Here is a 22,903-nt window from a genome sequence, read left to right on the forward strand (position 1 = left end):
TGCCGGGAAGATGCACCTGTTGATGACGGCTCGCTGTCTCTCTTCTATTGACGGCACCTAGTTCAAGAGTGCCAGTACAATTGGTGGGCTCAACGGGCCGTGATGACCGTTTCATCAAGCGAGGAGTTTCACTTGCGGCCAAAAACCTCGGCCAATGTGGCCCGAACGCTGCTTTGCAAGGGACAAGCGGGTTACGGAGATGTTGATTGCAGCCGATCTCGAACCTTCTCGGGGCTTTCTCTTCGTTGCAGCCACCGACGCGTATTGAAGTCTCCCGAGAGTGTCCCGACGGATTGCTTTATATCAGCCCTTCTACGCCGTATCTCGACACCATCACCGCCAACGACGCCTTCGTGAAGGAGCATCACTGTACCATCACTTCCAAGTCAATACCGCTTGCTGTCCTCGACTGCCAAATCTCCTTCCACAATGCCTCACCGCACGTATAGCCCACCAGGAGATGTTCCTATGCTGGAGCCAATCGCCATCTGTGGCATGGGTGAGTCCCGTTAAGACATGATCATCTGTTGTCTGCGCAATCTGACCAGTATCAGCATGCCGTTTACCAGGTGGGGTGGACTCTCCCTCCTCGTTCTGGGAGATGCTCGTGAAAAAGCAATCCGGCCAGACCTCGCGAGTTCCCGAATCCCGTTTCAATATCGATGCCTATTACCATTCCAACCTGGAGCGTCCGGGTTCCTTCAATGTGCCCGGCGGATACTTCCTGGATGGCCGTCCGGAGGACTTCGATCCCACAGCGTTCAACATGACCCCTATTGAGGCCCAATGGCTGGATCCCCAGCAACGGAAGATCCTGGAGGTCGCCTACGAATGCCTGGAAAATGCTGGACTCTCACTGGAGTCGGTGGCAGGCTCCAACACTGCTGTTTTTGTGGGATCATTCACCTCGGATTACCGTGCGTCTATCCATACCTTCCTCTTTTCAAGTACTGCCCCCTTGTCTTCAGCATACTGATGCCTTGATAGAACAAATGTCAATCCGCGACCCGGACTTCCGTCACAACTACGCAGCCACGGGAGTGGACCCTGGCATCATCAGCAACAGGGTCGGCAACATCTTCAACCTCAAAGGCCCTAGCTTCACCATCAACACCGCCTGCTCCTCGTCCATCTATGCCATCCATAACGCCTGCAACGCCCTTCGCGCGCGCGACTGCGATGCTGCCCTCGTCGGTGGAGTCAATCTAATCATCACCGTCGACCAGCACATGAACACAGCCAAACTTGGAATACTCTCCCCCACTTCGACCTGCCACACTTTTGATGCGTCGGCTGATGGTTATGGCCGCGCCGAAGGGGCCGGTGCCTTGTATCTGAAGCGTCTCCAGGATGCAATTCGGGATGGGGATCCCGTTCGAGGAGTGATTCGAGCAAGTGCAGTCAACACGTAGGCGTCTCTTCTCCGACTGGCCGCGGAATCTGAGATCTAACAGTGTCATTCACAGAAACGGAAAGGTCGAAGGCATGGGCATCACCCATCCCAGCGGCAAAGGGCAAGAAACTGTCGTCCGGATGGCATACGAGAAGGCCGGACTAGACCCGAATGCCACTGCCTATGCCGAACTGCATGGAACGGGAACTCCCGTAGGCGATCCAATCGAAGTCCGGGCCATTGCCAGTGCGATGAACGACACCCGGTCAACGGAGAAGCCGCTCCTCTTGGGTGCTGTATGTTTTTCCCTCTCCTGGACATTTTACGACGGTCTCAACTGACACTAGGGTACAGGTTAAACCGAATATTGGCCACAGTGAGGCCGCTAGTGGCATCTTTGCCGTCATGAAAGCTGCCCTAATGACGGAGGCCGGTGTGATCCCCGGTGTTGCCCACTTTCAGCGGTTGAATCCAGCCAGTACGTTTACCTTCGTCGACTTTCTTTCCTTTTCCTTTGACTCACATAAAATGCCGTAGTTCACGAGAAGGAGTGGAACGTCAAGGTCAATGTCGATACCGCCCCATGGCCCCAGGAATTCAACGTCCGTCGAGCCAGCGTCTCCTCTTTTGGCTATGGAGGCACCAACGGTCATGTCATTATCGAGTCGGTCGAGGCTCTCTATCCCTGGTACCAGCACGCCCGTGCCAAGCGCGATGCTCCCTATACGCGCTCCTATGATCGACCATTCCTGCTGTGCTTCTCGGCTCATGACAAGGCAACGCTCGCACGAAATGTTACGGCTATCAGCAAGGTGGCTGGGGATTACTACATGATGGATCTGGCATACACCCTCAACATGAACCGAACACGATGGGGACAAAGGGCATTTGCCATCGCTCGTGATGCTCAAGCGACTGAAGTGTTTGATCAGTCTGCAGTACAGTCTGGTGTGGCTTTCCCTGTGGCTCCCGAAGTCGGCTTCCTCTTCACTGGTCAAGGCGTAAGTAGCTGTCCTACTATGGTGAGCAAGGTCGGTGCAACTGCTAACATGCCCTGATAGGCGCAATGGGCAGGAATGGGACAGGTAGCAGCGAAGACATTTCCTTCCTTCCTTCGAACGATCCAGAAACTTGACCACATCCTGGCCCGCCTGGACCCGGCCCCTTCCTTCCGTCTAGTTGATCTCCTCCAAGGCGATATCGAGTACGTCTCGCGCACCATCAACGAGGCTGAAGTTGCCCAGCCCCTTTGCACAGCTGTCCAGATTGCGCTTGTGGACCTTCTCTCCGAATGGGGTGTGGCCCCCTCCGTCAGTGTGGGACACTCGTCCGGGGAGATCGCCGCGGCGTATGCTGCCGGTCTTCTATCCGCTCCTGAAGCCATGCTCGCTGCCTATTGCCGCGGTCGTGCCGTCCACGGACATTCCGGCCAAGGGTCGATGCTGGCCGTCGGACTGGGAGTGGATGCCGTAGGTGAGTATCTGGCTCCTTATGCACCGGAACAACTGTGCATCGCTTGCGAGAACTCCCCCAGCAGTGTCACCCTGAGTGGAATGCCCCAGTATGTGCGCGAGGTTAAGGAAAAGTTCGACAACGCCAAGGTGTTTGCGCGCGAGCTCAAGACGGGACGAGCCTATCACTCACCTCATATGGCGGCGGTCGGTGCGGCGTACGATGACCTGTTGGCCCGCGCTCTTGTCACACTCAGCAAGCATGATCTACGCTGGCGCCGTCCCCGATCAGCTATGATCTCTTCGGTGACGGGCCAGCCGGTGGGCATGGCGACGGACTCGCTTCCTCCCTCATACTGGAGCGATAATCTGCGCTCGCGCGTTCTATTCGACACCGCGGTTCGCATCCTGGGAACCGACCCTGCCTTCCAGCAGGTCAAATGCCTCGTTGAAGTCGGGCCGCACTCGGCTCTGGCTGGTCCCTTCAAGCAGATCTGCCTCTCCAATAAATTCGAACAACTGCGATATATTCCCTCGCTGGTGCGCAGCAAAGATGACGCTGATCAACTGCTGTCGGTGGCAGGCGCCCTGTTTGTCGCCAACTATCCTGTGGATTTGGAGGCTGTGAATGCAGTCGAGGAGAGCAAGACAGACCTCAGATTTCGGATGCCCAAGTCACACCGTCTGCTCGTGGATCTGCCGCCGTACCAGTGGAACTACGAGAAAAGCTACTGGGCAGAACCCCGGGCGAGTGCAGAACAGCGCAGTCTCATCCAGCCTCGTCATGATCTGTTGGGCCGGCAGGTCACCGGGCTGTCGACGCAGTCGCGGGTGTGGCGTAATGTCCTGCGTCATCGCGATCTTCCGTGGCTCAAGGACCATGCGGTAAGCTCCCCATTCTTGTAGCGGTTATGATGACTTCGAGGACTGACGTGATTGTGCCAGCTCGGTGGTGCCGCCATCTTCCCGGCAGCGGGCCATATGTCGCTGGCAATCGAAGCTCTGCGCCAGGTGGCCGAGACGGAACAATGGCAGGTTGGACAGGTTCGCCTGCGTGATGTCGATATCAGCACAGCGCTCGTGGTTCCGGAGAGTGAAGCGGGGGTGGAGATTGTCCTGCGACTGGATGTCCTGACGCACCAGCAGCCGACTGCAGGCCACAGCACTCCCTGGTATGCCTTTTCCGTCGAGTCACTCTCTGAGGGGAAGTGGGTTTCTCACTGCCGTGGCAAGATATCCGCCAGCCCTGATGATTGTGACAAGGATCAGTATGAACACCCCGTGGATCCATCCCAACTCACGCAGCGCGTCCCGGGCAAACGCTGGTATGAAGCCTTCCACCGCGTAGGATTCTACTACGGCCCAACTTTCCAACAGTTGGGCCAGGTGCGCACCGATCGCCGATACCAGCACGCCGAGGCTGAGGTGCGGGTGCGGGATCACTCTGATGTCGTTCAGGATGAGTCGCGGTACGTGATCCATCCCGCCACCATCGACGCATGCCTTCAGCTCATCATTATCTCCATCCACCGCGGCAAACACAAGGAGATGCCCTGGGGTGTGGTACCCATCCGTCTGGAGGAAGTGACGCTGCGGTTCCCGAGCGACGGGGAAGAAGGATCCATGGGCACGGCAGTAGCCTGGACCGACAGCTGTGAAGGCCGCTACTTTAACACGCACACGCAACTGAGGGGACCGAGCGGCCGCGTGTTGGTCGATGTGAAGAGCCTGCGTTGTGTGGCCTACGAGGCGGCGGTCCCGGCGGATGCGGCGAGCAATGCGATCGACCCAGCTCCATTCGCGACCGTTTCCTGGAAGCCTGACGTTGCTCGACTGCGGGAATCGTCATATCCCACGGTGTGGCCAAAGGGGTCATCCGAGGCGCAGGTCCTCGTGTCAATGGTTCAAATGATCCATCATCGGCATCCACTCGCGGCAGTCCTGCTATGCGGCCAGCATACTCCTGACGTGATTGATGCAGTATCAGCTGTCCTCCCCAAATCCTGCAGTGTTCGTGCCGTCCAGATGAGCGAACTTGAGGACTCACAGAGCTCGAATGCCGCAATTGCCGGCCCCCTGGACTTGGTGGTGGTCGATGAAAGTGTGTCGGGGGGCCGTGAAGTGATCCTGGGGCTGATGAAGGAAGGCCAATGGTTGATTCAGTCGGGGCCTGACGAAAATTTGCCTGTTGTGAATGGCGTCAAGGATGAGAATGCTCTGTATCCAGTACTCGAGGTTCCTGTTGCGGATCCACAGAAGGGAGCACGTCTTGTCCAGCTCCTCGCCCGAGGCAACGTCAGGTTGATGGACGCTATTCAGAATGAGCAACTGGATGTCACTATCGTGCATGCATCCAGTCAGAGCGAGGATGGGCACCTTATCGCCCATTTGTCAGACAAGGGACATACTGTCAAAAGCACGACCGTGGACCGGTTCACTCTTCCAGGGAACCAAGAGAATGAAGTCGTTATCATCGATGACCGCCATGGTACTCTGCTCAGCGGGCCGAGTGACCAATCCTTTGAAGCTCTCAAGTCCCTGATCCGGGCCAATCTACCCACGGTCTGGTTGACCCGAGGCGTCCGACAAGGTGCTTGCGTCTTCGGAGGCATGGTCCAGGGCTTCTTGCGTGTCATCCGGTCCGAGCAGGCCTCAGCAAGGATTGTGCAGTTGGACGTCGACCAGGAGGAACAGCCGGCAGATGTGGCAGAGGGCCTTCTCAGTGTGTTGCGGGACGCCCCGACCAAGGATTCGGGCAAGGATACCGAGTTCTGGCTGCACAAAGGGGTAATGAATATTGCTCGCGTGGTTCCCAATCACCAACTGAACACAGAATGGGCGCCTCCTGCTTCCCTCGCCTCTCACGTTTCTGAGGTCAAGCAACTGCCAGACGGCGTCCGCCTCAAATCCTCCATTGTAGACGGGCAGCTCAGCTTGACGTACGACGAGCCGGAACCATCATCCGCCCTCGGGGCAGACGAGATTGAGATCCAGGTCCTTGCATCTGAGCTGCAGACCACTCCTAATAGCCCAGTAGTGGTTTCCGGTCGTGTGCTCCGCTGTGGCTCCGCAGTTCGTGCTGATGTTGCGGCGGGCGATCAGGTCATTGGCTACACGACCGAATCATTGACCACTGTCGTACGGACTGCTTGTTACATCCGCTGGGATAACTCCGCCAACAGTGACATGACGACCATCCTGGCGAGTGTAGCAGCACTTTCCAAGGTGGTCAACATGTGCGTCACAACAACGGGTGTCAGCAGCAGTGACCAGATCCTCGCACTGCCTGGTCCAGCACCCACACTGCATGCACTGGTTTGGCTAGGCAAGGCAATGCACTGGGATGTTAGCCTCCTCGCCCGTTCTCCAGAAGAGCAACAGGAATACATCAGCAAATTCAGTCTTGACAACGGCAGTGCCCTCCTTGCCGACGATATCCGTACAAGTGTGCGTGAAAAGGGCCGCAGATGGGTCATCCTCGCTCACGACTTTTCTCCCCTGAGTCAAGAACTGTGGAGGCAGCTTCCCGCTCGCAGCGTCTTCGTCTTGAATGAAGCATTGCTGGATTCTGCACCAGATCCGTTACCCTTCTCTCGTGGTGCGTCGTTCATGCCAACCAGCGTAAAGACACTGCATACCGCGGCAGCGTCTGAGGTCCTTCAACGGACGCTAGATCTCGTGCAGAAATACCCGGGGCTGGCAAACGACATCGCGTCTGTGCACGATATCAGCGAATTCAGTCAGTCCAACAACCTTCTCCACGCAGTCCCGGCGACTAAAATCGGTGTCGTCACGTACCGCTACCATGACAGCCTTGTACGGGTAAGCTTGCGTTGATAGGTTTTTTTCACCCATACCGGCTCCAACTGCTGACGATCGAATTTCGTATAGGTCGCTCCCAAGCCGTTACGTCTGACCTTTTCCCCTGATGCCAGCTACCTCCTCGTCGGGTGCCTCGGTGGTCTGGGCCGCAGCCTAACCCGCTTCATGATGGAACGTGGTGCGAAACACTTTGCCTTTGTTTCGCGTACCGGTGCCGACAAACCAGAGGCGGCCCATGTAGTCGATCTTCTCATTTCCGCTGGTGCCTCTGTCAGGGTATTCCGTGCGGACGCTGCGTCTGAGTCCGATATGGTCCGCGTCGTCCAGGAGGTCAAGGCCCAGCGTCCCATCCGGGGCGTCGTCCATGCCGCAATGGTCCTGCGGGACGGAGTTTTTGAGCAGATGGATCGTCGCAGCTTCCAGGCGGCAGTGGATCCCAAGGTCCTGGGCGCCGTAAGCCTCACCAAGGCGCTGCAGGGTGTCGATCTCGATTTCTTTGTCATGACTAGCTCCATCTCGGCGACGCTGGGCAACCCCGGTCAGAGCAACTACAGCGCGGCCAACAGTTTCCTGGATACCTTGGCCTGGCAGCATCGGCTGAACAACCGGCCGGGTGTGTCCCTGGTGCTTCCCATGGTGCTGGACGTGGGGGTGGTGGCCGAAAATGCAGCCATCGAGACATCCTTGCTCCGCAAGGGTATGTACGGGATCGACGAGCAGGAGATGCTGCGCGGCTTCGAAGTCGCCATGTCCCGCGCAGTGTCTCCGGTGGCGTCATTGGAAGAGGTTGAGGATACGCAAATCATCCTGGGTCTTGAACCGGCGGAATTGGCCAAGGCAGTGCACTCGGACCAGACGGTCGACGCCTACTGGTACCAGGATGCCCGCTTCGTCCACCTCCGAGCTGAGGTGGAGCGCATCGGCCAGACTGCATCCTCGTCCTCCTCCCGGTCAGACGGGCTCCAGAGTCTCCTTGCGAGTGTAGGGTCTGCAGAGCGCGACGATATCCTGACCGTGATTGCTCAATACATCGCCCGGCGTGTCAGCAGTATCTTGCTGATCTCGGCTGAGGACTTTGACCTAAATGGACCCTCCATTGCGAGCTACGGCCTAGACAGTATGATTGGTGCGGAGATGAGGAACTGGCTATTTAAGGAATTTGGACTTGAGTTCTCTTTCCAGAACTTGCTGTCGCCCTCGTTGACGTTCAAAGGATTGGCTGAGGTGGTGGCCATGCATCTGGGCGTCATTTCTGGCAACTGATTAGCAGGTGGCAATGTGTGTGAATAGTGATTGACATAGATCACTTCACTCAGGGAATATATAGATATGTAAATAGTCTGGGTTGAGGACGGATGAGTGGGCAGGAAGCCAAACCTAGGCTACCTAGTATCTACCCTTGATCAGATCAGGATCAGTACAAATAATCATTGAAAGTATTGTTATTTATCTGATACAAAACTTAAATATGGAAAATAAGGAATTGCTATATTTCTATGGTCAAGGGGTAGTTAATGGTTTGGTGTTGTGTTGAGAATTCTGAACTTTACAGCTGTATAATATTTCTTATTACAACAAGCCTTCATATGCTGAGATTCTTATTATAATCAGTCACTTAATTTTTCTTGGTTATCATCCATATGAACAACAAGACTCCTGGCTACAAGCCTTGTGAAACACTATGTTACTAACACCACTGTACAAGCAGATGTGACAGGCAGCACTATAGAGTAATGTCTACCAAAGTACTGATTAATATCCTACATCTACAATTGTTGGACTTGGTAGCCTTGTTAGCCATGAGCTTATTAGAAACGAGTCAGTAAGTTAGTCTGAGAATTCCTTCAATGCCCTCTATCCTTACTCCGTAGTAAACAAGTCTGATGCAACATGCAACCGAGAACATATCATTGAACCAGCATTCTATGCACCACTGATTCATTCCCTCGACACCCCCAATCTTTCTTTTCTTAACTGTTTTCAATTTTTCAAAATCAACTGATCCGGACACTCTGTCACCAAACGAAGCGGATTGGCCGTCTTACTTAGCTGCGCAATAACTCGCTTACACCACGACAAATTCATCAACCAACTCGGCGCAAAGATCTGCACCACTGTGCGATGGCCCCGCGACGACGTCACCACATGCAGGAAGTGTCGCTTGAACTCGCCGCCAAACAGTCGTGTACTGCACTCCACCGAGCCCAGCGCGAACTGCGGCGTCACGTCGACGGTCAGACAGCCCAGCGGCGCGTGTTCCGGCCACACGGGACAGACCCGGCGGATCTCGCACATCCCCGTGGCCTCGTACTCGATCGCATCGATGTGCTGCATTTGAATGTTCTGGAGGAGGTCCAGGACGGTGTGTTTCGATGCACTTTGACACGCACGGGGACGATGTTGGCGCAGACGCTGAGAATACTCTCGACCCCGGCAAGGGATACGCTGCGGCCACTGACAGCCTGTGCGAAGACCAAGTCGCGTTCGTAGGTGAGGCGCATGAGTAGGGCGGTTGTTGCCTTCATGAGGGTGGCGGTAGTGATGGTCGGGGGTAGTTTGGGGAGGGAGATTTAGTCAGTGAGGCCGATGAGCGTCCCGGCTGTGTGATCATCGGGCTCTGCGCCGAGAGAGAGATGTTGGAGGCGGATGGGCGGCGGGCTGTCCTTTAGGGTATAACTCCAGAAGGCGTGGGCCCGAGCGGCAGACTGGCCTCACATACCATGTCGAGATCCTGGCCCTCGTTGTATTGCATCTCCGAGAATGGGAGAGGGATGTGTCTGAACACCTGAAGGGTGGCCGGCCCGTGGCGAACATACACCATCCGGTAGATCTCATGGCGTTCAACCAGCAACTGACAGGCAGCTCGCAGACGTGTTTTATCCAAAGGGCCGTGCATCGTCACCACAAAATATGACAGGGGCCAGTCGAGGATACACTCGGCCTGGAACTCTGTTGTGGGCAGGACGTCGAGAATGCTATCGGCAGTAAACTCTATCTGAGGGGCGATGGTGTCGCGGATGAATGCCCCGGCGTCGTTGATGCCAAGTAGACCACAAGGTTCCGTCGCACTGCTGACCCTAGTATTGGAAGTAGGAGCAGTCGCAGCCGCATCCAGCTCTGGGCTGTCTTCATGAGCCACGATATTCATTAGCACCGACTGCTTGAGAATGTCCTTGACGGACAGACTGAGCCCCTCGCCCCCGTGCGATAGGCAGGAGCTTGACGGCATGAAACGAATCACCCCCGAGCATGATGAGATTGTCGATGAGTCCAACCTGGTCGACGGGCAGATGCAAGGTTTGGGAGACGAGCTTCTGGATCGTTTGCTCCCTGGCGGTGCGAGGCGGCGTTTTTCTCTTCGGATGGTCGGCCGGCCATTTCTTCCTGGCTCCATCGGATGGCCAAGTCACGCAGCTGGGGTCGGTCCGTCTTCATTGATTTATTGGTAGGGAAATCCGGGAGAGGAACATACGCCATGGGGACCATGTAACGACTGACGGGCAGAGTTGTTTGCTCCTGCGGATGAGAGGGATCGAACAAGGTAAATGCAGCCCCGGCTTTCCATACTGCCAGAAGGGCCACCAACGTCCATTTCGACCTTTCGGTGTGAATTGGGACAAACACTTCGGGACCGGCTCCACGTTGGATGAGACGGATGGCTAGGTGTGAGGCCAGGTGGTCAAGTTCCTCATACGTGAAGTGGCCGTCCCAAGCGCAGACAGCAGGTGCGTGAGGCTTCACTTTCACCTGTTGCGTCCTTTGGGGGTACCAGTGCTTCCAGAGATAAATATGATGTATCCTGCGGCGCTCCCGGAGACAGGCGGAGGCAATTCAGTGCCGGAACGGGGCATGTGTGTGATCGTGAAGTCGTTGAGGATGACCACCCGGCCTATGATGCCCGTCGACCCGCTCGCAGTTCTGGTTGGAGGTCAGAGCCTTCATTTCATGAATCATCCCACGCAATCGGCTGGCTGGTGTCGATGGGTCGATTGGCTCGTAGCACCCTCCAGCCTTCAGCACTGCCAGGCCTGCGACAACTGCCCGCAGACTGTCGATAGCATGTCCTACAGACTGGCGATAGCATGTTCGACGGTGCTGGCAACGTCACGCGCCTGTTTCTTGGAGCGAATACGATTGTCGTACTGCAACCTCCGAGCGCAGGGAATAGAAACTAAATACGCCAGCCAGCATCACCGACGAAGACGCCTTACATTGATCTGTGAGCGAAAATTTGGTCGGAAATTTTGATAACTATGTGAAAGCACCATGCATAAGCCAATGTGCCCTTTAGCAGCGTTTGCTCTCAATCGAAGACACGGCCAACATCACAGAAATAGGTGAGACACGCCAGGGCTCTCCTACATCGTCGGCCTGCTCATGCCCCTTACAGCACAGCGATGGCACCATTCAACACACCGGCGGAGACCAAGGCCCGCCTACGTAACAGTTCATCAGTCCGCGTCTCAATGGATACTACAAAAATACTTTTACGGCCCGCGGAGTTCGAATAGGTTATACTTGCTCCACTCCAATCCCTTGCTTGTGCCACCCTAGAGGACAGTTAGCATAATGTCCACCATACAGGCAGAAGAAAAGAATCCTACCCAGGGCAGCTCGATAGCCACGCTGCTGGGTGCTCCTACGAAATCAGTGTCACGAGTGACAAAATCTGTAAGGATTCGAGCAACAAGCTCCACATGCCCTCGGCTTCATCGCGAACATTTAGTTCACTATGAGGATGCAGGCGCTTCTACAGTTGCAGGGAACTGCCTGGAAAGGGCCAGTCTCGGTCCCAGCTCTGCGAGCAAGAAATATGGCGGCCCCTTGCCTTCGCAATACCTCCCAAGGGGTCGTCTTGCGACTGTGAAAAGTGATCTCCGCCCCTCAAGGGCTGTACATCCTGTATCTTTTTTGGCATATTATCAGTTCAGAAGACCCTGGGAACATCCTGGCGCCATCGGTGTTCCTATGTATCTGATTTTGAGCCTTCTATCGTATTATTCTCCCTTGACAAAAACTAAAACCCTCTGCAAGTACCACATTATGGCGCAGTGTAATGTATCCTAGGTTGCCCTTTGACTGTCTGCTCCCAACCCACAGCACCAGCTTCTCCGTGCTCCTCCATCCACTCTGGCATCGACAAGTCCGCCTCTGAAAACAGCACCCTCCTCTACACTTTTACCCCTTACCTAACGGAATACAGTAAGCCGCCCCAAATGGTAATATCATGTGTTTCCTAAAGAGGGTTATTGTATAGTAGTCCCATACTATCATCACCTCCTAACGGAGCAGAGTGGCTTTTGACCGACTAATAATACCCTTTTGGGCTTGAGGTATTGTTAAGCTCTATTCAGTGCATCTTGTAAGGAACATCACACTATCTGTCTGAGTTGGTGCTGCTGCTGGTGATCGCCTCTATATGACTCCCGAACTGTCTACTGGGTTGGGACCGTAGGTGTTTCATAATATGGGTTAAACAGTCTAGGATATATAGTAATGGAGAAAGTGAGAGACAGGTAAGACTGGAATATTTAGAGGAAAATGCTCTTGAATCCAGGTAAGTGGTGATAGGATAAGAAAACAAGAGGGGTGGGTAGGAAAGAAAACTGACTGAAAAAGGCCATGAATAATGAAGGGCAGCTATTGCGGCCTAGAACCCAGTGGAGTGTCGTAATGTCATTTTCGGTGCCGGGCGGTTGCAAGTGCGATAGTGAAGCAGAAGGCCGGTCAAAAGACAGAGAAGGGATCGGTATGCCTACAGCAGGGTCCTGATTCCTAAAACAGGCAGTCCGAGATCGAGGTGCATGGTACTATTGAATGGGGTCGTTATGTTTTACCAAATCAGGGCCAAAAAAGGCCTCGTTCATGGCTGAACGTGGCAGCTACTTGGTAAATCTAAATTATTAAAAATCACGACAATATTTCTCCAGAGTGTGGATTTAATTTGATAATACTGTAGCTTTAACTTATTCAATATTATGTGCTTATCCATGTTTAATATAATATATTGTACTTACAGTGAATATATATTTATTGTCTAATGTATCTTATTATCCTCCTATATGTCTAAGAGAATCATCCTCAAAATGTTTTACTATGTGATTTGAACACCTCTGTGAAGCATTCGCTAACAGTCCTTTAGAATCACTGACACCAGACAGTCGGCCCTGAGCTCTCTGTGGAAACAGGTTTATTCCTGTCCCCCATCCACCAGGTTCACTAAATTATGCTAGAAATATGCAAATTCCTTACTGATCAGAGCATTCAAACACTTGTCCCCCCTTGCCTGCGTAGTCGACCTGATGAAGGGGCCCCTTACCGTGCCACATCCACCCGAGGGATATGTATCTGGAAACATGTTTCCCGACTTTTCCGCGGCAGGACATGAGTAGTAGAGCGCTCTTCCTGTCCTCCTGAGATATATAAACAATATCCAGGATGCGGCCTAGCGCTGAGTGAATCGTGTTCAGGACTATCGTTCACACCTGTTTGACCGACCAACGAGCTAGATAATCATGGGTTCAATCTCTTCCCCGGCTCCTGCCACTCTCAGTAGGATAGAAAGCTTCGAACAGATCGAAGCACTTGGCGACCGCGAGGCCTCCGTGGTCACTATGTTCAGCGGTGGCCTGGACAGCACCTACCTGCTCTTCTATCTTCACCGGCTCGGGTTCAAAAATGTCTACGCTGTCGCGGTGGACGTCGGGGAGCCCGTCAACCAGGGCAAGCTGACCGACCTGGCCGCCCGATTTAATGCAAAATTCGTATATCTCGATGGCAAAGACGAATTCGTTGAACAGGGCATCAAACCAGCCATTCGGGCTCACGCCAGTTATCTCGGAATGTATCCGCTCAGCAGTTCGCTCAGTCGACCGGTGATCGCCCGCTTAGTTGCCGACTATGCCAAGTCATTGGATTCGAAGCTCCTGCTCCATACCGCAAATCTATCGCAAAACAGCCTGCGCCGGCTCAACAACAGCATTCAGCGCAGTGGGTTTTCCGGGTTGTATGGAAGCCCATACGTGCGTTCAGTCTGCTCCCGCCAGAATAAAGCGGCCGAACTAGCCAAAGCCGGCTTGGCTTTCATGTCAGACCGCAAGCTGAGCTGTGATGAAAACTTGTGGTGCCGAGAGTTTGAGAGTGGTCCGCTGGATGATCCAGAGGGTTTCACCATCCCAGAGGATGCGTATGTCTGGACGCAAAGCGTCGTCAATCATCCGCCGGAGAAGGTCAAACTTGGGTTCGAAAGTGGCCAACTTGTTTCCGTCAACGATCAAAAGATGGCGCTGATCAAAGCCATCGCGCTGCTGAACAACACAGTAGGAAAGTTTGGTCACGGGCGCTTTGTTGGGCTTGAACCCATCATCACAGACGAAAAGGTTCTTGAGGTCCGCGAAGCTCCCGCCGCTGCGATTATCATGGATGCGCTCCGCCATCTTGAAGTGGCTTCGCTGAGCACGAAATCGCTCGCGCTGAAACAGGAGCTGGAGCAGAAATGGGTCCTTGAAGCCATAACTGGTCAATGGGCAAGCCCGGTCCACACTATGTGTGACCGCTCCATGGCCTCCATCTTAGAGAGTGTCTCCGGGACGGTGACTTACGTTGTCGGTCCAAGCAGCTACTTGCCCTGCTCCATAATAGTACAGAATCCCCGTTATGTGCGGGATAGGGACGACTGGGAACTACAGACTGCTACAAACCCCGCAGGTTTGCCCTCCATCGAGCTTGTCTAAGCAGAGAAAGACAGCCTCGTCTTTGCGGGCCTTTCCTGTCTGCGGCCACTTATCTCTTATTCCTTCCGGCTCTATAGCTGTCTCGCTCACAACGAAATCAGATAGAATGACTTGGGAATATAAAAGATTTCTTGGATGAATGATTAGCAAATCTTTTGTTTCTTTAATACGTCAATTAACGGGTTGATAGGGGCCTCTAGTTGCATATGTGGCGGTCGAACCTTCCCGCGTGGCTTGTTTCAACCTATGCCGGACAGCTGGGTGATGAGTGGGCCAATCCGCTCGTTACAACTCTTGTCAATCCCAAAAAACTCGAATAGCTCGTTGATTTTGTTATTTGTTAGAGCAAGAATTGCTGCTTCCATGGTCCTTGTCAGGATAGGTACCGCGTCGGTTGGTTTATGACTGGGACCGCGGTGTGCCGGGGCATTCCAGGGGATTCCGTTGAAGACGTTTTGAAAGGGTACTCCAAGGTGGAGAAAGGAGAAACCTAGGCAAAAGATTGGGGTCGCAGCTTCAATCAGGGGTCTCAATCCGCGGAGCGATGTTCCAGCCCTCTGCTTGTGGGAGATATGATGTAGGACAGGAGCTTACCCTGTCGCAGAAGCTCTTCTTGAGTGGGCGAATGCTGGTCTAGGCTCACATATCCATATGGAATACAATGCGCATTAATGAGGCAATGACTCATCTATATAGGGACTCATACAATCAGGTTAACACCATAACTATAGTCTATAGCTAATCTTAATAGCACCTATACTATTTAATAGTGCTTAGAGAGACCGATTTAGTCAATAATAATATTATTAAAATACTAAAGATTAGTAGAGTTATTTATAATTAGAGTTGCATTTGGTCTAAGTTCAGGCTAAGTTTAAAACCCTATAATTTTAAGTCTAAATTCTATAACTTAGAACCTACCCCAGCCTATTCTAATCTAGTGTAACTATAAAACTTAGTAGACTTGCATAACCGAATCCCTAAAATCCAATCCAATCCCCACCAAACTTGCAGCGGTTCGAATTCGGTGCCTAGCCTAGGGAATCGCACCGGTTTCGGTTTCCCTAGGATGTAACTGATTCGGATTTGGTTAGAACTATGGTTCTATCATTAGGTTAACCAATCCACACCATTTTGATTAGTAATCTCTAATTTCTAGGGTTTCTCTAGAAATATTGACATCACTAGCCTATAAGGCTGTAATTAATTTAGGTAAAGGGCGATAGAGTAAAGTGATAGAGATATAGAAGAACTCCCAAGTCTTAACTAATGAGCTCTTATAGTTCTTTAAGTAGTTAGTAGCAAGCTTAGGGAAAATAATTCCTGCTATAGTGCCACTAATTCCTGTATTAATCCTACCTTATATCTACTAATAGTGTATGCTTTCTGCTCAATGAAAATCTCTTTGTTTGAGTTATCTTCATATTGGCGGACGAGCTCGATAATCTGCAATCCAAGCGACTCAGCTTCTGATCCATGGGCAGTCATTGTGCTAATCCTCTTCATGCCCAGATGACTAACCGCGACACAAAGTTGGTCGCTACTCACTCCAATCTCTTATTGAAATGGAATCTCAATCAGAGAAAAATGCGAGAGATATATGTGAATTTGGGTGGCTTATGTATGACCTGGGGAACCCAGGAAAATTCACACATACCTGAACACACCGCTATTTACGATGCTCCTCAGAATCACATTGGCCGTCATCGAATTTTTACATGGCCGTTAGTGACGCAGATAATTAGCGCGGTTTGATTTAGAGAATGAGTTCTGGGTATGCTATTGACATGTTGAGGCCTATAATACACTTCAGCCTATTTCGGTGGATTCCCTTCATGAATCCAAACTGGGAGTATTACAAAGCTCAAGCAAGGGTTTCTTCTACGGGTGTTGAAAGAAGGTCTTACAAGTAAGGAGAGGAGTTTCGCGCGCATTGACTGGTAGCCACCTCTGTCCATATACATGACACTCTGTTCATACTTTGCCACAGCGCGTCTTATACAATTGAAGGTGAGTGCCTATCTCAAACCCTCAAGGGCCTTGTATCTGAATTAGTGTATATGATAGAGCCAATGCCCAGTTATTCCACCCAACCGATCATGGACGACATGCAAGACAAATGCAAGGGGTACGCTGTATTCGACCAGCCCACAGAGACGGTTCAAGACCATAATATGGAGAAACGTTGTATTTAGGGTATTGCATCCGCTCATATGCATAGTGCTATGACGGAATATGCGAGTCCTCTCGGATAATAGTGGAGGAAAACAGAGATCTAAGGCAAAAAGGAAGCAAAGCGCATTCCGAACGGCACCACAGCTCGTGAGCAATCCCCAATTCTCCTGGCTCTCGCCAACCTTACTTCATCATGCATAGGTGAATAATTTCTTGATTCACTCACTCCTTGCCTTCTAAGAAAATGAGTAGTCTTCTTCCCTACCTTATGCACTATGTGGCCTTGCATAGTTGTACAGGCGCATGAATCCATCCTGTCTTGTCTGGTCCGGCGAGATGTAACGAAGCGGTGTGCTGAGGGAAGACATTTAAGCCATCATAGCTATCTTTGTCGTCCACCTCAACCACACATTTGCAGTTCATTTTTTCTCCTTGAGGAAGAAAGACGAGATAATCCCAGAAGTCGTACAGTTTAGAAATCACCACCATGACTCGCGATTTTTCCCAGAAGCCAAATTCAAGGAATCCACAAGCGAGGCCCCTAAAAAATGGAGCTAAGTCGTGTATCTTTCCAACCCTTAACGATCACACACCAGATGAGGTGCAAAGACTGGTTTGGCGTGTCCCTTCGGAGCAGTTAGTCGACCTGGGTACTCTCTACAAAAGGGACAGCTCTTATTTGGCACCTCTGCTTATTGCTGCATGGTCGATTACCCTTCATCAGTTTGTCAGCTCGGAGATGCTGTACTTTGGGGTGAATGCGCCCAAAGGAATATCTGGGGGGGTCTCTGGCGATATGGAGGCATTCGCAGTAGTCATCGACCCCGAAGGTCCAATTGAGCAACTGCTTCGAACCTGCAACCGCCAGCTGTCTATGAGCCAGGGTGAAAGTGGCACTCTCCACTTCAATACTGGCGTTTACTTCATGACCGGAGACGAGGGGAGCTCGTTCAGATCGGAGAGCCTCAAAGGACAACTTTATGCTAAGGACCACGAGGTCAGTCAAAATCTTGATTTTCCATCTCTGTCAGAGCGCTGATTAGACGGGTGAGACGGCAGAGTTACGACCTGTTGCTTATCGCAAAAGCATCCAACAGGTCGGTCGAGTTATTGCTGCAATATAATACCGCAGTCGTCTCCGACCAACAGGCTGCGATCTTAGGAAGGGTCGTGTCTCGCGCAGCTGTATCCCTCTCCAAAGACCCAAACCAGAAGCTAAGGGATATAGACTTGCTCGATCAGCAGAGTGAAGAATATATTGCTGGGTGGGTTAGCAAGCAGACGGATGGCGCTTGCTGCTCCTCCATCGCTGAGATAATTCAGGGAAAATCCCGCTGCCAACCAGGCGCACCGGCTGTGTGTTCATGGGATGGTGCTCTGACATACGGAGAACTCGAGGAGCTTTCCACAAGGCTGGCTTTCTACCTAAAAGAAAAGGGGGTGGGGCCAGAGGTTATGGTGCCTGTGTGCTTTGAGAAATCGATGTGGGCGATTGTGGCAACGCTGGCAATACTCAAGGTCGGCGCAGCTTTCGTTCCAATCGACCCTTCTCATCCGCTCGAGCGTCTGAAGCAAATCGTCGCGCAGGTCAATGCAAAAGTCATCCTCTCGTCAGATCGACACGCCGCACTGCTGGCGGGGGCCACAAACGACGTAATTGCTGTGTCAGAGGCGACGGCTGCGCGGCTGCCAACGGATAACCAGATGACATTGCCGCGGGCAGAAGCCCACAACGTGGCATACGTGCTTTTCACTTCTGGCAGCACCGGAAGCCCGAAAGGATGCGTCGTCGACCACAGTGCATTGGCAGCTGTCACGAACCATGCGGAGGCGTTGCAAATCGGAGCTAACACGCGAGCCTTGCAATTTGCGTCGTTCAGTTTTGGCGTCTCCCTGATCGAGATCTTCTGTACTTTGACAGCTGGAGGCACCATCTGTATTCCTTCGGACCACGAGCGATTGAATGACCTCCCGGGGGTAGTGCATCGCATGGACATTGACTGGGCCTTGCTAACGCCTTCGTTGATGGGCTCCGTCGATCCAGACAACTTGACCGGTCTCAAGACATTAGTCGTCGCAGGGGAGCCGTTGAGGAATGACCTGGCCCGATCTTGGGCGCAGAGAGTTCGCTTAGTGCCGGCGTACGGGCTGACGGAATGGGCAGGAATATGTACTGTTCAGCATGAGATAGATCTGACGGCAGCAGATTCGAAGAACATCGGCAAGTCGCCGAGCGCGAATCTATGGCTGGTCAATCCCCATAACCACCATGTGCTCGCTCCGATCGGGGCCGTGGCCGAGCTGCTAATTGAAGGGCCCTGCCTGGCACGAGGATACCTCAACGACGCCGAACTGACCGCCATGATGTTCATCGAGAATCCCCCATGGCTGCGCCTCTTCCGATCAGACGACCGGGTGACTAGGCTCTACAAGACCGGTGATCTCGTCCGCTATAGTCTCGACGGCAGCCTCATTTACATCGGACGAAAGAGCCTGCAAGCCAAGATCCGTGGGCAACGGATCGAGCTGGGGGAAGTAGAACACCTGGTCTCTCGGCACTTTGCTGGGGCCACCAAGGTGATTGTTGACGTGGTAACCCCGATCAGCGATACCCCGTCACCGATCTTGGTGGCATTCATATACTCCAAGAATGGCCGATCCCCCCCGAAAGAGAATGACCCGTCCGACTCTGCAGCTCTTTTTAACGGGTCCGATCACGATTTCCAGTCGAAGTCCGCAGAGACCGACTCGATAATACGCGACTACTTGCCAGCCTACATGATTCCACATCTCTATGTTCCCCTGCAATACGTCCCTCTGACGATTACTGGGAAAATAGACCGGCGCAGACTGAGGGAAATCGCCTGTTCATTGACCTATGAGACTCTCGCGGCGTACACGTACACCAGATCGGACAAAGTGGCCCCAGATTCACGCGCGGAACAATGTCTCCATCGACTGGTCTCAGATGTCCTTAAGCTCCCTTCTCAAAGCTTCGGCGTCAACGAGAGTTTCTTCCGTCTCGGTGGGGATTCCCTTAAGGCAATGAAGCTAGTCACACGATGCCGGGCGGAAGGCATCTCCATAACGGTGCAGGATGTTTTCCGCGAACAAACTGTAAGCAGACTTGCATTGCTTGCGGGCAAACATTGCGGTACTGTAGCGCGGCATGACGAGGACTCGGTAACTAAATTTGGTTTGTCCGCTGTCCAGCAAAGGATGATTTTGGCCGGAGAGCAGGAGCAGACTTGGCAGTCACCAACAGCCTGTATCTTTCTCCGGCTGAAAAGGCGCGTTGATCCCACTCATCTAGAAAATGCTATACAGCAGGTCGTCCACCGGCATCCAATGCTGCGCGCGAGATTTACGCGTGACCGGAACGGCGCTTGGGTTCAGTGCGTTCCAACCGCCGCTTGCGAGCCCCAGGGCACTTATGAGTTCGCCAGCTATACCGTGTCTACAATGGAGGAGGCGCCGGAGATCATAAAATCAAGGGGGAAGATCTTAGACATCGAAAAAGGCCCTGTATTCGGAGCGTTACTACTTAACTTGGGCGACAGTCAATATATGGCGCTCGCATCGCACGTTTTGGTTGTCGACCACACTTCTTTGCAAATCATCGCAAAGGACATTGAAGATTTCCTGGACAATGCTTCGATGTACAAGCTCAAGCCCCAGCCCCTTGATTTCCGGGCATGGTGCTGCTCGGATATGGAGGCGAGACATGGACAACACAAAATTCCCGCTCCCGATCCTATCACGCCAACGACCATATCTAGCCAGCAACCCTCTTCACGGACTGACGGTGTCTCACCAGGCCACGGCCACAGCATTACACGTATGAGTGTACTCGTTCCACCGTGCCTCCTCGGCGACTCCACTAAGGCTCTCCGTTTATCATCCAGTGTAATCCTACAGGCCGTGGCGCTGTACGCTTTCGGCCGGGCTTTCAAGGACCGGGAACTGCCGCTATTGACCGTCGAGGAAGACGGACGAGGTCTGACATCAAGCCACAACGACTTCTCCCAGACCGTCGGCCAGTTCACTACGTATTCGACCCTGTGTGTGCAGTCGTATGGGCAGTCAAGCTTTGGTGAGATTCTTCGCCAAACAAAAGAGAGCTACCAGCAGGCTCGCAACGGAAAAACGACGCATCTAGGCCCCAGCCCTGGTCGGCAACCACTGCAACGGAATTCGATGCGTGCGCCTCTACCAAGCATACTCTTCAAATTCCTTCTGCCTTCCCACAAACAACAGTGGAGCGGTGCAATCTTCGAGCAGGTCGTCGTGGAGCATATAGCTTGCCTACCCAAGGAACAGCTCGCTGAGGGAGTAATTGTAACAGTATCGGAGACTGACAACGTTCCAAGGATGGTCTTCAATGCGACTCCAGGCACAATCTCCAGGACAGACCTAGATCGCTGGGTCCAGGAGTGTGGGCACTCTATGAGCGAGGCCGTGAAAGTATTGGAAGAAAAGATCCCCATCTTCACGCCCTACGATTTCCCCTTATTGGCCTTGAGCAGAGAGGATCTTCAGGATTTCCTACATTGCCGCCTGCCGGCAATTGACATTTGTCCCAGTGACGTTGAAGCAGCCTACCCGTGCTCCCCAATCCAGCAAGGGATGTTGATCAGCCAGGCACGACAGCCGGAGCACTATCAGGGGCTTTTCCTGTGGGAAGTCATCTCCGCTGGCGGTCATGTCACCGTCGACACGGATCGAGTCCTGTCTGCCTGGCGGCAGCTGACGCGCCGTCATTCCATCCTGCGGACCATATTCATGGAAGGGGTCGGCAGCTCCCCGTATATCCAGGTCATCCTGAAGGGGGCCGACGCTGCGCGGACCGCGGTCCTTCGATGCGCCGATGACGGCGACGCTCGCTCTTCTCTGCACGCCAACTGGCAGGTTGGCGGACACGGCCGACAGTCGCTACCCCGGTTCACTGTTTGTCAGACAGGGCACGGAAAACTACTGGTTGCTCTAGAAATCAGCCACGTGCTGATGGACGCAACATCGATGGAAATTTTGAAACGGGACTTGGCGCTGGCCTACGATGACAAATTGCCCTCCACCAGCGGAGCCCCTTATAGTGACTACGTCGCATATGTTGAGCGCTCCCGCAGTGATGCAGCTTTGGAATATTGGAGAGATTATCTGAAGGATTGCAGCCCGTGCTACTTCCCACACCTCAATGATGGATTACACTCCGGCGGCCTGGCTGCCGGACAGCAGTCAGTTATCGTCCCGTTTGAATGTGGATCCGAACTGGATGCATTTTGCAGAGGAACGGGCCTTACCATCTCAAACGTGGTCCAGGTTGCCTGGGGTCTGGTCCTGCGAGCATTTACCGGTCTCGATTCCGTCTTGTTCGGCTACGTGACCTCTGGGCGAGACGCTCCGGTACCCGGGATTGAAGCTGCGGTCGGACCATATATCAACATATTAGTCTGCCGGATTGACTTCGACCGGTCGGCCACGCTGCTAGAGACGGTCCACAAGGCCCAGCGGGACTTCACGCAGGGCTTTTCATCGTCGCATTTCTCCCTGGCAGAGTTATTCCATTCTGGTACTGAGGGGAGCCACAGGATGTTCAACACCGGCATAACGTTTCCACCAGAGCTCCACGAGAGCAAACAGCAAGAGCAGATTAGCTTCCAAGAACTGGAAAGAGTCTTACCGGATGAGGTCGGTGTCTCTTAGAGCTTCTAATCCCATGCCCAAGAAGATCGATAGGAAAGCGCTAACAAGGAATGGGAGACAGTACGACATCACAGTTGAATGCAGATTGAAAAATGGCAACTTTACAGCATCACTTCTGTATTCGCCGGCCACCTTATCCGAAAGTCAAGCGATCAGAATGGCGCACAATCTAAACAAAGCTATAGCTATCATCATCCAGCAGAGCGGGATGCAGGCAGTTACGCCGTTGCTCAGCGAGATGGACAAGCAACAACTTGAGCAGTGGAACGGAGTAGTGCCAGCCCGAGTGGAGCGGTGCGTGCACGAGCTGATCACGGAGAGGTGCCGGGCCCAGCCGCACGCCCCGGCTGTCTGCGCGTGGGACGGCGAGTTTACGTACGGCGAGCTGGACCAGCTCTCGTCGTCACTGGCGGCGCACCTGGCCAGACTAGGGGTTGGCCCCGAGGTGTTTGTGCCGCTGGTGTTCGAAAAGTCGCGGTGGACGACGGTGGCGATGCTAGGAGTGATGAAGGCGGGCGGGGCGTTTGTGCTGCTGGACCCGTCGCACCCACGGGGGCGGCTGGAGGCGATCTGTCGGGCCGTGTCGGCGGTCGTGGTCCTTGCGTCAAGCCAGCATGCGAAGATGG

General features: G+C 53.3%; 4 protein-coding genes across 4 annotated transcripts; 2 read left to right on the forward strand and 2 right to left on the reverse strand.

The window, feature by feature from the left end:
• Positions 1–429: 429 nt before the first annotated feature.
• ALT_9664 (type I polyketide synthase) lies at positions 430–7,929 on the forward strand (the record flags this gene model as incomplete). Its single annotated transcript, XM_089600662.1, has 11 exons — positions 430–499; positions 555–917; positions 988–1,408; positions 1,467–1,689; positions 1,748–1,871; positions 1,931–2,394; positions 2,455–3,729; positions 3,790–6,109; positions 6,170–6,442; positions 6,491–6,666; positions 6,736–7,929. 11 exons carry the CDS (start codon positions 430–432, stop codon positions 7,927–7,929), a joined length of 6,903 nt encoding a protein of 2,300 aa, XP_089455159.1.
• Positions 7,930–8,646: 717 nt separating this feature from the next.
• Positions 8,647–9,191, reverse strand: ALT_9665 (uncharacterized protein; the record flags this gene model as incomplete). The annotated part of the gene is made up of 2 exons (XM_089600663.1): positions 8,647–9,009; positions 9,057–9,191. The coding sequence occupies 2 exons, from the start codon at positions 9,189–9,191 to the stop codon at positions 8,647–8,649; spliced, it is 498 nt and encodes a 165-aa protein (XP_089455160.1).
• A 45-nt stretch (positions 9,192–9,236) lies between these two features.
• On the reverse strand, positions 9,237–10,750 carry ALT_9666 (uncharacterized protein; the record flags this gene model as incomplete). The annotated part of the gene is made up of 6 exons (XM_089600664.1): positions 9,237–9,329; positions 9,386–9,788; positions 9,853–10,080; positions 10,139–10,325; positions 10,436–10,584; positions 10,626–10,750. The coding sequence occupies 6 exons, from the start codon at positions 10,748–10,750 to the stop codon at positions 9,237–9,239; spliced, it is 1,185 nt and encodes a 394-aa protein (XP_089455161.1).
• Positions 10,751–13,181: 2,431 nt separating this feature from the next.
• Positions 13,182–14,399, forward strand: ALT_9667 (argininosuccinate synthase; the record flags this gene model as incomplete). The annotated part of the gene is made up of 1 exon (XM_033564396.2): positions 13,182–14,399. One exon carries the CDS (start codon positions 13,182–13,184, stop codon positions 14,397–14,399), a length of 1,218 nt encoding a protein of 405 aa, XP_033420287.2.
• Positions 14,400–22,903: the final 8,504 nt, after the last annotated feature.

This window comes from Aspergillus lentulus (genome assembly GCF_001445615.1).
Source record: "Aspergillus lentulus DNA, contig: Alt17, strain: IFM 54703, whole genome shotgun sequence".
NCBI lineage: Eukaryota > Fungi > Ascomycota > Eurotiomycetes > Eurotiales > Aspergillaceae > Aspergillus > Aspergillus lentulus.